The sequence below is a fragment of the Podarcis melisellensis genome, assembly GCF_964234715.1.
Source record: "Podarcis melisellensis genome assembly, chromosome: 5".
Lineage (NCBI taxonomy): Eukaryota > Metazoa > Chordata > Lepidosauria > Squamata > Lacertidae > Podarcis > Podarcis melisellensis.
The window spans coordinates 60,263,617-60,278,212 of NC_138537.1; the positions used below are offsets into that span (position 1 = coordinate 60,263,617).

General features: G+C 44.7%; 1 protein-coding gene across 2 annotated transcripts in view; it reads right to left on the reverse strand.

The window, feature by feature from the left end:
- Positions 1 to 1,513: 1,513 nt before the first annotated feature.
- STK32C (serine/threonine kinase 32C) overlaps positions 1,514 to 14,596 on the reverse strand; it is a 158,622-nt gene continuing 145,539 nt past the window's right edge. Inside the window, exons 7-12 of one of the 2 annotated variants that reach the window (XM_081912822.1) lie at positions 14,013 to 14,116; positions 13,397 to 13,513; positions 8,566 to 8,691; positions 8,259 to 8,390; positions 6,523 to 6,590; positions 1,514 to 5,207 (exon numbers count right to left, since the gene is read on the reverse strand). In XM_081912822.1, the coding sequence (XP_081768948.1) occupies positions 5,069 to 5,207; positions 6,523 to 6,590; positions 8,259 to 8,390; positions 8,566 to 8,691; positions 13,397 to 13,513; positions 14,013 to 14,116 (686 nt within the window). In that variant the 3' untranslated portion in view covers positions 1,514 to 5,068. Of the gene's footprint in view, positions 5,208 to 6,522; positions 6,591 to 8,258; positions 8,391 to 8,565; positions 8,692 to 13,396; positions 13,613 to 13,980; positions 14,117 to 14,596 lie in introns of those variants that run through there. The other variant, XR_014168642.1, reaches the window with a different exon arrangement.

Below are 14,596 nucleotides of genomic sequence, written 5' to 3' on the forward strand. Positions count from 1 at the left end.
CCGTGCACACAAAGCAGATGGGCTGTATATCCATAGCCCTGTCACATAATCAATGATGGGCAGATCAGATGTTTGGAGCGGAGAAAAAGTACGGCTCCCTCTCCTCCCCCAAACAGCTGATTGGTGCTATTGTAAATTATTTGATGGGTCTACATGTATACTGCCCCGGTTGTTGGATTGCTGCTCACAGCATCTGTTCTCATGCATCATTGACTATCTGGCTAGGAATTTGGTCGCAGAAGTCTGCACCTGTGCGCAAAGTACCTCTGGCTGGATCAGAGAAGAAATCTCTATGAATCTAACAAAAGCTCATTACTATCTAATGAACAGCTGTGGAAGCTCACAGCAAAACACCGTTCTAGAGGAGAGAAGCTCCATACCATTACTGGTGGGCAATGCAGGCAGAGAACATGTGTTGAAATCAGGTTTAATCCCCAGCGTCTCCAGGAAGGGTTGGGAGGGACCTGTCTGAGCTAGATGGTCTTACTCAGGATACAGCAGATTCATGTGTCCTTAGGATCAGAGGCAGAGGAGCATTTTGGTCAGCAGCATGGAGCTGCATGATTTCTGACTTGTCAGGCACACTCAGCATGGGTGGAGGCTACTGATATTGGTCTGACTTGTCCAGTAGGATTACCGTTCAGTAGGCATGCATCTCATCCAGATGTCACTCTGCTTCTGCCCTGCAACCTTTGCCAAAAAGGACTCTTCAGTGACCACTTTCTACTTGCCACACCACTGCAGGTTGCTGCTGTGTTGTTGTTTTTTTAAAATCCTATAAATAAATGTTAACGTTCAGTTCTGTTTTTTTAAAAAACCAAAACACATTTATTACTCCACAAATGCAATGACTTTTCTGCAGATACCTGCCAAAATAAAAACAATCCCACAAACATATTGCTGCAACTGAAACGTCCTCGTAGAACAGACTGTTCCTTTTCATGCAGTAAAACTTACAGAAATGAACGAACCTTGTTTACAAAGATATTTTACAAAGTAAAATTGTACTGTAATAAACCGACAAAAGAATAGTCACCCTCGATCCATCAAGATCCCATCGTCATCTTAGCTTTCTATTGCCAACACAGGTGTTTTGCATTTGTTTTTAAATAGTACTTCTCTGAGGTTTATCCCCATGAATAGTTTGCATGTACAATGATGGCTCCTGCTGATAAACTCGAGAAGCGGCTGACTGTAGCTCAGGTTGCATCAAGTGAGCTCCTAATTCAGAGATCTGCAAGCCCCATCTACTGCATTCATTAAACACCATATGATATATGGTTCTCTCTCTCTCTCTCTCTCTCTCTCTCTCTCTCTCTCTCTGTGTGTGTGTGTGTGTGTGTGTGTTTATATCTTACCATAACGGTGAAATGTTCAGATGTGAGGGCCAAAATCACATCAAGATAACCTGAATGTGAAGTTGCCAGCTCACCTGCAACACTAGAAGCTCTGCTACTATTTTACCTCCCAGGCTTCTCTTGCTAACTCTCCACCGTATTATTTTTTTTTTAAAAAAACAACTGTGGTTGGCTTGCAGCCTTCCACCAAAGAAACTGAGGGTGGCATACATGCGACCGGTCCCATTGTATTCTCACAGAAAGCCTGTGAGGTCAGTTGGGCTGAGACATAGGGACTGGCTGATTAGCCCCACAGCCAAGTTGACATTGGACCCTACCAGTCAACACATGGTCCACTGTACCAGAGCAGCCAGTCTGGTGCCTTCAAGATATTGTGGGATTTCAGCTCCCATTAGCCAGTCTGGCTGGAACAGATGGGAAGTTGTAATCAAATGACATCTAGATTGTACTATGTGGGCTTTCTTTGCAATAGGCCTTTCCATGTGGTTGACCAAGTGGTATACATTTGACCAAGGTTCTGATTGTGGGCTTCTCACAGGCACCTGGCCACTTTGGGAAGAGGATGCTGGACTAGATGGAACTTCAGCCTGATCCAGCAGGGCTTGTCTCATGTTTTTATTGTATGGCACCATTCCTGCTTCCATCAACAAGAATGCTTCTGTCCAAGTCTTGGTCCCTTTCAGCATTTACAGTGATTCACCATCAACAAGAGTGAGAGGCATTAACTCACATATTTACTGGTATGCAAAATTTACAGACAAATGATCAGGGCAGGGGCTGCTTTTTGGACCTTAGCGCCCATCCCCATTGGAATGTTTTACAATAGCCACGGTCCACACCAAAGCGGATTCGATTACCTGCTTCTAACACAACAAATTCTAACTGCTGAAACAAGCCAGTTCTTCACTTGCTGACTGACGATTGATACCAATAACCATTGTGCTCAATATAAGCATTTATTTTAGAGTTATTTCTTAGAAACCACAGGTCCCTGTGATTGCACCCCACACGTATCAGGTATTATAGTGAAAAGTACATCGCTTTAGTAAAGTACATAGGAACAGGCTTTAAAAATACATAAATTCCTCGTCTAAAAGATTGTGCCTCAATCAAACCCTCGATTCCTCAAAGTCAGTGTGCTATATTGTGTATCAGGAATGCAGTACAGTATTGGCAGAATAAATGACTCAAGGACAGGGAGGAAGTATAGCTTTCCTGGGAAGAAGGAAATCACCCTGCTAAATCACCCTGGAGATTGCAACTCCACAAGGGGGATCTCCTAACAACTCCCAGCACCCTTAACAAACTACAACTCCCAGGATTCTTTGCTTAAAGCGGCACGGCACCAATTTAAAAGGACAGAGCAGATGCCGCTTTTCCATGAATCAAGTAGCCAATAAGAAGAAGAACATCTATTAGCTCATTTTGAATGAAGATAATGTTTTTAGATGGTATCAGGGTTGTTGCTGTTGTTTTAAGAAAATCATGGCAGAATCTTCGACACAATGGTAGGTGCACAGCACACACTCCTTCCAAGAGTCCACTTGGAGGAAAGGATGAATAATTCAGCATGTTAAATCTGCGATTGATGAATTCATCACAGCAGAGTAACAGAGCAAGCAATTGCCAACCCACACTTAAGTGTGGGATTCAAGCTGGAGTATGTGTGCCGCGAAGTCTCTTGTGCTAATGCAGCCGAATCAGTTGACTAACCGAGTTGGCCCTTTGACTCTAAACACTTCTGCTGGCATAGATGGCAACACCTGCAGCGTGATATTCCTGCAGTACCAGCGTAGCACCAGGTATTGTGAGACTGTGCTACCCCTTCCAAAAGTCAATAGAGCTTCATGGGTGGGGGCTGCCATTCCCTTGGTTTGGGCTAGGGAGAGGAACTGATAGGAAAAACTTTGGCTTCTTTGAATACCCCTACACTGTACTCCACCAGCAAACTTGAATTTTGTTCTTCGTGAAATTTTGGTTGTGCACAATGCTCATTTCCTAACCAAACTCCACATAAAACTGTGGAAAAGGCAACTACATTTTGGTTGTTGTCTGTACAAAATTGCTCCGCACCGGTTATGCCGTGTGCTGCGTTTGTGGAAATTAAAATGGAAAGCAAACCATCGAGACCAAAAATATTCGTGGAAACCCCACGCTAAGGGAGTCGGTGTGAATTCCATGCAAATCCCTGTTCCTTAGCAGTGATGGAATATAAAGGAACTTGTTACAGCACTGCTACAGAGGTAGTTGTAGCTTCGTAAGTAAGGCTGTAAATTGGTTCCTGTGTTCGTAGGACCTTGGTTCCAACCCTGGCATATTGGCCTGTAGCAGGCACCTCAATAAAACAGCAGGGCGAGGGAGAAATGTCTTGAAAGTAAAAGCATGCTAAGTTCACTTTCCTACAGGAAAACACAACTGGAATGCAAACATGGCAATCTCATAGACAGCTGGTAACAAACAGCTTTGAATTAAAACACTTACGATATTTATGTACAACACATATATTTACTGTCCTAGAACCAGGGGTTCTAAGCGCTTTTGTCAGAGTAACCTAAAGCCCACCGGCAGTGCAATCCTATGTAAGTCTACTCAGAACTATGTCCCACTGAGTTCAATGAAGCTGATTCCCAGGTAAGTGTGAACAGGATTGCAGGATAGGGAAGAAAAGGGCTTCTGAAACATTGAAAAAGGCAATATCCACAGCTGGAGAAAACATCGGACCTCTCCTGTCCTCGCAAGAAGTTGAGACAGACATCCTATGCAATACATTAAAATACACTTAGAATGACGCAGACAAAAAAAAGCGCATCAACGCATCACTTCCTGCATAACTAGGGCATTGCTTTATAGCTATCTCACCTACATCCAGCCAAACTAGTGCCCTGCTCCTTCATTATGAGTGAAGAAAACACTAACCTCTATTAATATGCTTGTAGCTTAAACAGCTCCTTGTTAAGTAAGGATAGCTTTGTGAAACAATTCGGCATGTTTAGGAAAACACTCTACCTTGCAGCAAAACCATTTTAAAATTCCATGATGCAAAAACCCAGCATATCTGGCCCTGGACAGGACCATTGGAAAGGATCCATTAATGCTGAGACTGGGCTCTCTGAAAATCATGTATGGCCAAGTTGTCACTGTACTGTCCCAGTTGAACATACAAGTATTTTGCAACTGCCACGGTCCGTAAGAACTCTCTAACGCTCTGAAAATACCAAGAGACAATCTTGCATGCATGAGCCTTAGCTGGCATATTAAGGACGGTCCCATAAAAGTGAGCTTCCAGTGGCTTTTGCCCCCTTTCCTAGTCCTCCGGGACCACTATGCATGCTTTCAATCTGCATTCTCTTGGACCTACACTGGAACTGGGTCTGGAACCCTTATCGCCTTGCCAATATCCTTCAGACCCCACTGTCTGTCCCTGCGAAAAGAAAAGAGCAAAGGAAGAAATGGAACGGTTTTCACCAAAGTGTTGCATAGCAAAGTATTGGGTAAAAGAGGCGATCCCTTTCTGATGGGGAAAAAAATCCATGAGTTCTGTAAGAACTATCTGCCTCTGCTGCGGCTCTACAGTGTTGTTTTGTGTGACTCCTCTTCTTTTCTTCAACCAAGGTACTCAGTGTCCTGTCATCGGCTTGTCAGTGCAACCTGAGAATGATTTATTCAAGAGGTGCGCAAGCTCCCGGCCCCTTTGCCTCCTCTCCATAGTCCTAGCTGCTGCCTGTGGAAGAACATACTGAGCTACACATATTCAGGTTGGAATTTTCAGATTCTGTTTCAGTCTCAGCTTCGTCGGTGGTTTCAGGAGGAGAAATGGACTCGTTCATTTGATCTTGGCTCCTCTTCAACCTGCACAAGAGAGACCGAGAGAGAAGGGAGGCTATCATGTCCGTGTGAAGACAAGGTTATGAAAGTGGTGCTTTGAGATGAAGCATGTGGTTTTTAAAATGGGGGTTTAAAATGTGTATATTTAGGGAGATTTGGTATGAGTTTCAAGCCCTCCCTTTTAGCTGATTGTGGCCTCTGGGGCCAGGACTTGTAAAAAGGGCATTCCTGAGGACATTTTGAGGGTTTACTCAGAGAATGCTGATCACTTTTAATTAATTTAATCAATTTAGAAACTCCTTTCACATCACCTTCCATTGTGTTGCTTCTTGAAATGCAACCATGGAGAGGATAGAGAATCCACACAGCGGGTTATTTCTGTGAAATGAACTCCCTACCCTGTTTGAATGATTTAAATCATGCCAGCACAACTTGGGTCTAACACACTTTTTTTCTAAAAAAAGGAACTTCATCTCAGGCCAAGCTGTCTGGTATTCTTCCTGCATTTCTGTCATTTTGCACAAATCTCTTTTTTTTTTTAATTATGTATGATCCATTCTTTGTTCAAGTTTCTGACATTTTGATTGCCTCAAAGTTGTAGGGAATTGTAAACTAGCTGACCTCAGGCTGTTTGTGTCGTATGCCACCTCCTCCTAATTAGAACATCCTTGTGGAATACTTAAAAAAATAAAACACCACAATTCACATTGCATTGTCACTTAGGTTAAAAATGATACTTGCACGATGAACAGAGGCATACATGCAATTTTTGTATATGAACAGTCATTCGTGCCATGATAGCTAACTGATTCAAAATATGGAGTAGGTCTGCTAGTAATAACAGTATCCTCTTCCCCCTCCTCACCACCAGGGGGCATCTATAGCATAAAGCAGCCTTCCCTAGCCAGATTCTCACTACAGTACATGTTTTAGACTATAATTCCCATCAGCTCAAGCCAGCATGACCAATGATCAGGGATGATGGGAGTTGTAGTCCAAAACATCTGGAGGACATCAGTTGGCTGGCATAAGGAGGTTAACTCTGTACCCAATTCAAATCCTGCTCAGCAGCTTGGGTGCTATGGTAAGCTAGTCTAAGGAAATGCATTGAAGGAAAGTCTTCTCCGCTTTGCACCCTCTCAATACTTCCCAATGTCCCAAGAAAAGCCTCCGGGGGGGTCAGGAGGGGCTCCAGAGCAATTTGGGAGGGTGATAGGGCTCTGCTGTGGGAAGAGGTGGGAAACTTTTCTCCCATGAGCTTCCCTAAGTTAACTTAGGAGCCAATGAAAACAAGCCCCTCTCCCCATCCCCTGCCCTAAAAGCATCTTCCCAAACTTACTTCTCTCTGTTAAAAATGACAAAATCTTGCTGAATTGCTTCCAGGCAATCCTGGAGGTAGTCATTTTCCTGATAAAAGAAAAGAAAACAGTTAACATGTACTTTTTGTCAAAATTTTCGAATGACATTTACTCAGGAGGGGCTGGTGGGGCGAGGCAAGTGTTCTCCCAGCCTCCCAACGCTGTTGGCCATCGCCACTAGAGAGAGGGGGAGTGGCAAGGTGCAGGGAGCCAATCGGACGCACCTGCCACCATGTGCCACACTGCACTGAGCTCCCCGCTCCACCCCACTCTCCTCCACAGTAAGCAGCAGCAGCCCACAGTGCTGGGAAGCTGGGGGAACAGTGCACCTCATACTGGCTGCTCCCGAGTCGACTTATATAGCACAAATGCTAAGAAAACTTGGAAGCCTCTCTTTGGTTCCTTCATTCAGTTCTGCAATAATAATAATAATAATAATAATAATAATAATAATAATATTTATACTCCACCCATCTGGTCGGGCCTCCCCAACCACTTTGGGCGGCTTGCAACAGAACATCAAAACACGACAAAACATCAAACATTAAAAACTTCCCTAAACTGGGCTGCTTTCAGATGTCTTCTAAAAGTCAGATAGTTGTTTATTTCCTTGACATCTGATGGGAGGGCGTTCCACAGAAAGGGCAACACTACCAAGAAGGCCCTCTGCCTGGTTCCCTGCAACCTTGCTTCTTGCAGCGAGGGAACCGCCATAAGGCCCTCAGAGCTGGACCTCAGTGTCCGGGCTGAACGATGGGGGTGGAGATGCTCCTTCAGGTATACTGGGCCAAGGCCATTTAGGACTTTAAAGGTCAGCACCAACACTTTGAATTGTGCTTGGAAATGTATTGGGAGCCAATGTAGGTCTTTCAAGACCGGTGTTATGTGGTCTCAGCGGCCGCTCCCAGTCACCAGTCTACATAGCTATCAATGTTTCCCTTTTTAAAAGGGAAATTCCCTTATTCTGAATAGGATTCCTCACAAGAAAAGGGAAAAGTTGACAGCTATGCCAGTCTAGCTGCCGCATTCTGGATTTGTTGTAGTTTCTGGGTCACCTTCAAAGGTAGCCCCACATAGAGCACATTGCAGTAGTCCAGTAGCAAAGCAACTGGTGCCACGTATCGCCTAATGGAAGGTGAGTTCTCTGCCATTGCATTCACATGATTGCCTAATATGGTGGAGCAGAAGTGAGGAGCCTCAGGCCCTCCAGGTCTCCTTATTCAGCCCTTGGGACTTGCCCTAACTCCCCACCCCCAGGCCAAACTTCCCTGCCTGGTTCTCCTCAACACCCTCATCCAAGTGATAATACATAGCTCTGGCTTTTGAACTGTGATCATAACCCTTGCTTGCCTAGATGCAGAGGAGCGTATGTAGAATCCTCTGACTTTTGCATGGCTGGAATGTAGCCTACTGTACACACCCACTGAGTCACACCCATTGCTCCGCCTACTTTTTGCCTCTGGCCCCACCCACTACCATGGGTCTGTGGGATGTTACCCTGGGACAGCCCCTTGGGCTGGTAAAGGTTCCCCCTAGAGGAATTAAATAAGAGAATGGTAGGATGCAAATGCCCTTTATTCTTACATAGCTGAAAGGAAAAACAGCACTGCCACCCTCTAGCAGAGACCAGTCTCTCATTCTTTGCAAAGTAACAGGCCCCACAGTAACTCAGCACTCCATCAGTTTTTTGGGGGGTGAATTGCAAGGGGACACGTACCGATTGTGAGCTATCCTTGCTATTATCCCTGGATTTATTCTTTGCAAGCCTCTTTTTCTTCTTGTGCAGTGGCCTCGACTCCAGAATCATCTCTTCCAGCTCAAAGGTGGGGTCACAATGCAGACGGCCTTTCTGTTAAAACCAGACCAGGATATTGCCTCAAAGCCATGCGATTGACAAGCAAGGTAATTTGAGCGGCATGCCAAATTTGTTTGCAGAACAGAAAATCCCTGGCTTTCTCTTTCCCCCGCTTCGCAATACATAGGGATCAGGGACAGAAACAAACGTACTCATCTCTTCAACTTACATTAGGCACAAATCCTGCCTCCACTTTCTTTTCACAGATTTCATCCCAGTCCACGTTAGATAAGTAGGAAGAAGTCTGGATGCTAGCTAAGCTTGAAAAGCGGTGCTCAGGGTTCACTGTCAAAAGCTGAAATAGCAAATGTTGAGCGATGAGACAAAGCTTGATTTTGATAGAAACCTGCCTTGATCTGGGCCAATTCCTAATACTACCTCTCTTACATGGCTATTGCATCTGCCTGAGTCTCACTAGAGCTGTTCAAGGGGGTGGGGACACAAAATCTAGTTTCCTGTTCATATTCATTCTAAAAATTTCATTCATTTTGTCTCCCATTTATTTGAATTGTGCCTTTTCCTTTGTTCATTCATCCCCCCATTTATTTCAGTGGAAGATTCACCTAGTCTTTTGCTTCCTATAACCCTGGTGGTTTCCATGTTTCCATTGGCCAATATTCTACTAATCCTGCACTGGTGGGATCAGCCACAGATCAGAGAGGACAAATGGCCCTTTTGTTATTGGTGGCATAAATACTAATCATGAGATGTACCGATCATAAAGAAGAAGAAGAAGAAGAAGAAGAAGAAGAAGAAGAAGAAGAAGAAGAAGAAGAAGAAGAAGCAAAGCAATGCCACCTTCTTCACTGAACATAAGCATATGTTCACAGATAACTCATCTTTATGCTAATCATCTCTTTATGAACCTGTTCAATGTTCAGCAGTGCACACCCTATTCATTTATTTTCAAAATGTAGACCCAGAACCCCAACCCCATACAATATTAATAATGGCTGGCAAACATAAAGAAGAATGTTACACAAGACACAAGTAACATTCGAAACCAATTAACAAAACGTGCACCACGGAAACATTATAATCACAGATAGCTGAGGACAATCCCCACAAAAGCTAAGAAATTAAGTAGGTCCAGTCACCATCTTTTTTTAAGTCAACAAAATCAGTGCTCAACTTGTGATATGGCAAATACCTTTCTTAATAAAAAGGACCTGACCACACTGCAGACGAGGCTGGCCCTGCCATTAGGTGCCATCCTTCTAATCACAGTGGTCTGGTTCACACATTAAGCTAAACCAGGGCTTATTAAACTGTGACTTAGTGTCATGTGTGAACCCAGTGCAGCAGCTTAACCATGGTTAACTGTGGTTAAACATAGATCATTAAGGTAGTTGGTTTCTCAGCCTTGGTTAGCACTAATGATAGCTTAGTGTTGTGTGTAAACCTTCCCCTTAACTATGGCTAAAGAGCCATCACTGCCCAAAAACTACAGAGCTAGGAGCAAACTGTGGCTCTTCCTGGCTTGTGTTTCATTTAATGGAGGAAGGAGGACATAATAAATCAATATTTAAGTGATCATCTTTCGAACACTTCAACTTTAACTATGGTTTATAAACAATAGTTAACATTAACTATGGGTTGCACATGGGACCCCTGTATGTGGAGCAAGTGCTCTACTTTTAAGGAAAAAACTACACATTAGTGCTAAATGCACCTATGGCATTTTTTTTCTAAGCTGGGGATGGGCAATTGTTTTTCTGCATTGAAGCTCAGGAGAGAAGGGCTAAACCTCCTGTCCCCATATGCCACAGTCATGACGAAAATTGGGACCTCCTGTTCCTATGATTAGTTGAGCATGCCTCCCCCACCCCACTTCTCCATGCTACACATGTAGTGTAATATGTAGTTTGGTTCCTCCCATGTTTTGTGAGTTCTGATAAAGCACTGAAGCCAAACTTGAGGCTCACTGTATGGATCAAGCCAGTTTGGCAGAATTTGTGTCTTCCAGCCATTTAACCCAACTCAGAAGTGTGGCACATGCCCCTCTCGGGTGGAGCCAGAGTGACTTCGGCAAGCAGGAAAGCAGCCGTCTGATTGCTTGATGGCTGCCAGTTAGCAACTCAACCAACAATTTCCATGCCACCATTCTAAGGCCCAGGGGCTGGATGCAGCCCAATCGCCTTCTCAATCCAGCCCACGCACGGTCCAGGAATCAGCGTGTTTTTACATGAGTAGAATGTGTCCTTTTATTTAAAATGCATCTCTGGGTTATTTGTGGGACATAGGAATTCGTTCATTATTATTTTTTCCAAAATATAGTCCGGCTCCCCACAAGGTCTGAGGGACAGTGGACCGGCCAACAGCTGAAAAAGGTTGCTGACTCCTGTTCTACAGCTTCACCGCAAAGGGAATCTTAATATGCCCTTTAAAGTTAAAGGAATGGTAGTTAACACTAATTATGATTACACGCTGGCCAGATCCTTTGCAAAAGCTTGTAGAAAACTGCTTTATATTGTGTGCTTACATAATTTGTTCAATGTTATTTTCTGCTATGGCTATATTCGTTTTTTTCCAGATGATGTTTGTTTTTAAGACTGGGCTGTGTTCCTACACAAATCCAGCAGAGGGCATCTGTGCTCTTGTTGAGCAAGTTTCAATGGAATTGTTTCATAATGGAACTCCACTTAAAAATCAAACTTTAATTATGTATATTGTCCACCTGCCATTGGGTTACACTGGAGACGCTCAATTGCTATCACTTTTGGGGTTATGCATTTATATATATATATATTTAACAGGATGCTGAAATCTAGCTTTTTAAAACTATCCAACATTTATAAACACAGAATGACAAGTTTCCTCTCTCACGGAAATAGGAAAACGTTATTTAATGAGACACATATTACTTGGTAACTGTTACTGAAAAATGAACATGAGTTTCTTTATCTGAGTGCAAGGAGCTATACAGAAAAGCCACTGGAAGCCTGTATTGCTCTCCTCCACATTGCCTCTAGGGTATTACAGGTGGAGCCGGCAACAGAATGCTGCGACATATCCTTATCTCCTAACAACAGGACTCAAGGTTTCAGCCAGCCAGCCAGCCAGCTGTACTACAGGACATTCCATTCCATCCCATCCTAACCCCAGGTTTTTTCATTCTTTTTTTCCAAATGACACTTGTCAGCCCATGGCTACTGAGCATGCTCGGTTCTCCTTTGAAGGGTTCTGTTTTTGAAGTTTGTCTAGACTTGTGAAACTCTTGGGGTTTTCCTGAGCACATTCCCTCTTCTTTCCCATCACTGCCCCCCTTTTGTAGAGAGTTTGGATTTGATATCCCGCCTTTCACTCCCCTTCAGGAGTCTCAAAGCGGCTAACATTCTCCTTTCCCTTCCTCCCCCACAACAAACACTCTGTGAGGTGAGTGGGGCTGAGAGACTTCACAGAAGTGTGACTGGCCCAAGGTCACCCAGCAGCTGCATGTGGAGGAGCGGAGACGCGAACCCGGTTCCCCAGATTAGGAGACTACCGCTCTTAACCACTACACCACACTGGCTCCAGTGTAGCTCCAATGCTGTCAGCACTCAGCACCTGAATTCACTATTAGATAGAGTGATAATTCTGACAAACTACTAGGCTTCAAAACACCCGCACTCTACCCCGAACTTACAAGAAGTTGCAATAATTGGCTACTGTTTTCCATGCAGGAATAATGATCATGTTAATGCTGAATTCTGTACACACCCAAATATTCATATCAGTTATCTCCTTCATTTCAGTTGATGAACCTGATCTATAACATGGGAGCAGTTCCTCCAGGGAAAGGATGGGGACAGGCCTTGCAGGTAAGGGCATTCTGGATGTACATCAGAACTTGTTCACATGGAAACAATTGCTCTGTTAAGTAATAATAATAACCACAGCTTCTTACTAACACTTATTAGGGCTGTGCAACGGATTGACTCAAGGCCCAAAGCCCAAAGCCAAGTCAAGCTTCCTTGGAGCTGTCGGGGGGCAGGGTGTCAAGCAGGAAGGAGAGCCAGGCATGGAAGAGAAGCTTTAAAAAATAAGGGACCAACTGGGCGGTTGCATTATTCCTTCCCCCGAAGCAGCACCATGCAGGATTGGATCCGCTTGCTGTTAAGTGGGAGGATCCAATCCTGTGCAATACTGGTGTACCCCCTTCTAACTGTATTTTTAAACCCCATTTTAACCGTATGTTGAAGTAGCTTTTTAAAAAAAACAAACAAACAAAAAAACCCTGTAAAATCCCTTAGCTCTGCCCCCAAATTGCTTTGGGGTGGATTTGGGGCAGGGTGGGTGGTGTACAGGGCAAACCAGTCTGATCCAGGGTCCACAGAATGGGGCTGCAGTGTAGATCTTGCGTGGGGGATGTCCGTGCACAGTCCTAATGTTTATGAGTGAAAAAATATAACCTAATAATTAATGGCTGGTAATATTTAAACCTTGCAAAGAGAACAGCTGTAAATGAATTCGAGTCATACCAGAAAGCAGATCAGGAGCTGGAGGATCACCTCACTTGTCTATTTCATAGTCGTTTCCTTAGCATGCTAATTCCACAAATCTCAACGATGGCCCCCAGTTTAGAGCAGCCTTTGCTAACCTGGTGCTCTCCAGATGGTGCCCCTGAGACTGATGGGAGTTGCAGTCAAAAACATCTAAAGGGCACTAGGTTGGTGAAAGTTTACAGCATCCACTAGGTTGGACATTGCTATGGTCCTTCTCTAGAGGGAGTGGCACATAATCTGGATTGAGAAGCCTCTGAGCAAAAAGGCACTGCGAATATTGTTCCAAGCAGAGTAGCTCTGCATTCAAGTCCCAGAGATGCATAGCTTGCTTCCTGGCATTGCAGTGGAAACAATGCACAGGGTGCCATCTGTCTGGAGGCCAAGCAATCACAGATACATGTGTGCAGCAACATGCAGGCAAGTCAGCATGAGCACGTCTCTTTGGATCAAGGCCCTTATTATTTGCATGGTGCTAATAAATAATTGCAACCCTTCCCGGATAGATAAGTTATTTACCTTTCTTAATAAGGCGACCGTGTCCTTTGACCATCCTGTTACGTACTGGACACTCACGGTGCTGAACAACTGAACTAAGGATTCCACGGGGCTGTTAGAGTGGATGTCATAAGGCCTCTGAGAAAAAGAAGAAAAAAGATATTGAAAAACCGGGGGTGGGTGGGTGGAATCCCAGGCTTACTTCTGAGTAACATGAAGCACTGAAATAATGCCAAACTATCTTTTTTAAAGAGGGACATGGGTGGCGCTGTGGATCGACCATAGAGCCTAGGACTTGCCGATCAGAAGGTCGGCGGTTCGAATCCCCGCTATGGGGTGAGCTCCCGTTGCTCGGTCCCTGCTCCTGCCAACCTAGCAGTTTGAAAGCATGTCAAAGTGCAAGTAGATAAATAGGACCGCTTCAGCGGGAAGGTGAACGGCATTTCCGTGCGCTGCTCTGGTTCGCCAGAAGCGGCTTAGTCATGCTGGCCACATGACCCGGAAGCTGTACGCCGGCTCCCTTGGCCAGTAAAGCGAGATGAGTGCCACAACCCCAGAGTCGGTCACGACTGGACCTAATGGTCAGGGGTCCCTTTACCCTTTACCTATATTTTTTAAACACTAAAGAACAGGATACCCATCCACGGAGGAGCTCATATGCCATCACTCCCAGGGACCACCAGTCAACTTCGAAGGAGTAGCCAGTTCCACCATTCAGAAAGGAATGAAAGATCTCTGGAGCTGAAAAGATAAAGAAGGGGGGACAGGGGGGACACTGTTGAATGCCTCCATCCATTTTGGCTTTAGTCAGTAGCAGGCAGTGGAGCAGAACAGAGCAGAATGGGCTGGCATTGCTCATCTGGCTTCCCAATGCAGGGATCACTGACAGCAACCAAAAGGGAGAGGCAGGAGAGAGGTTGGGGCAGGAGCAGCAGTCGGGGTATTTGATTGTCTCTGCTGCTGCACCCACAATGCACCAACCTCCCTGCGGCCTGACCTCTTCCCTTATTGGTTACCGGCTATGACCTTCATGCTGGGAGGCCAGATGAGAAATACCACCCCACTGGTTGCTACTTGTTTCTATGAAACAGCGCATTCCTGTAAATGTCTATTTGGAAGTACACCCCGCTCATTTCAGTGGAATTTACTGCCAGGTTTAGTGGGTACAGGACTGCAGTCCTATTGAAACAAGAATAAGATACATAGCTGTGAAAATGTTTT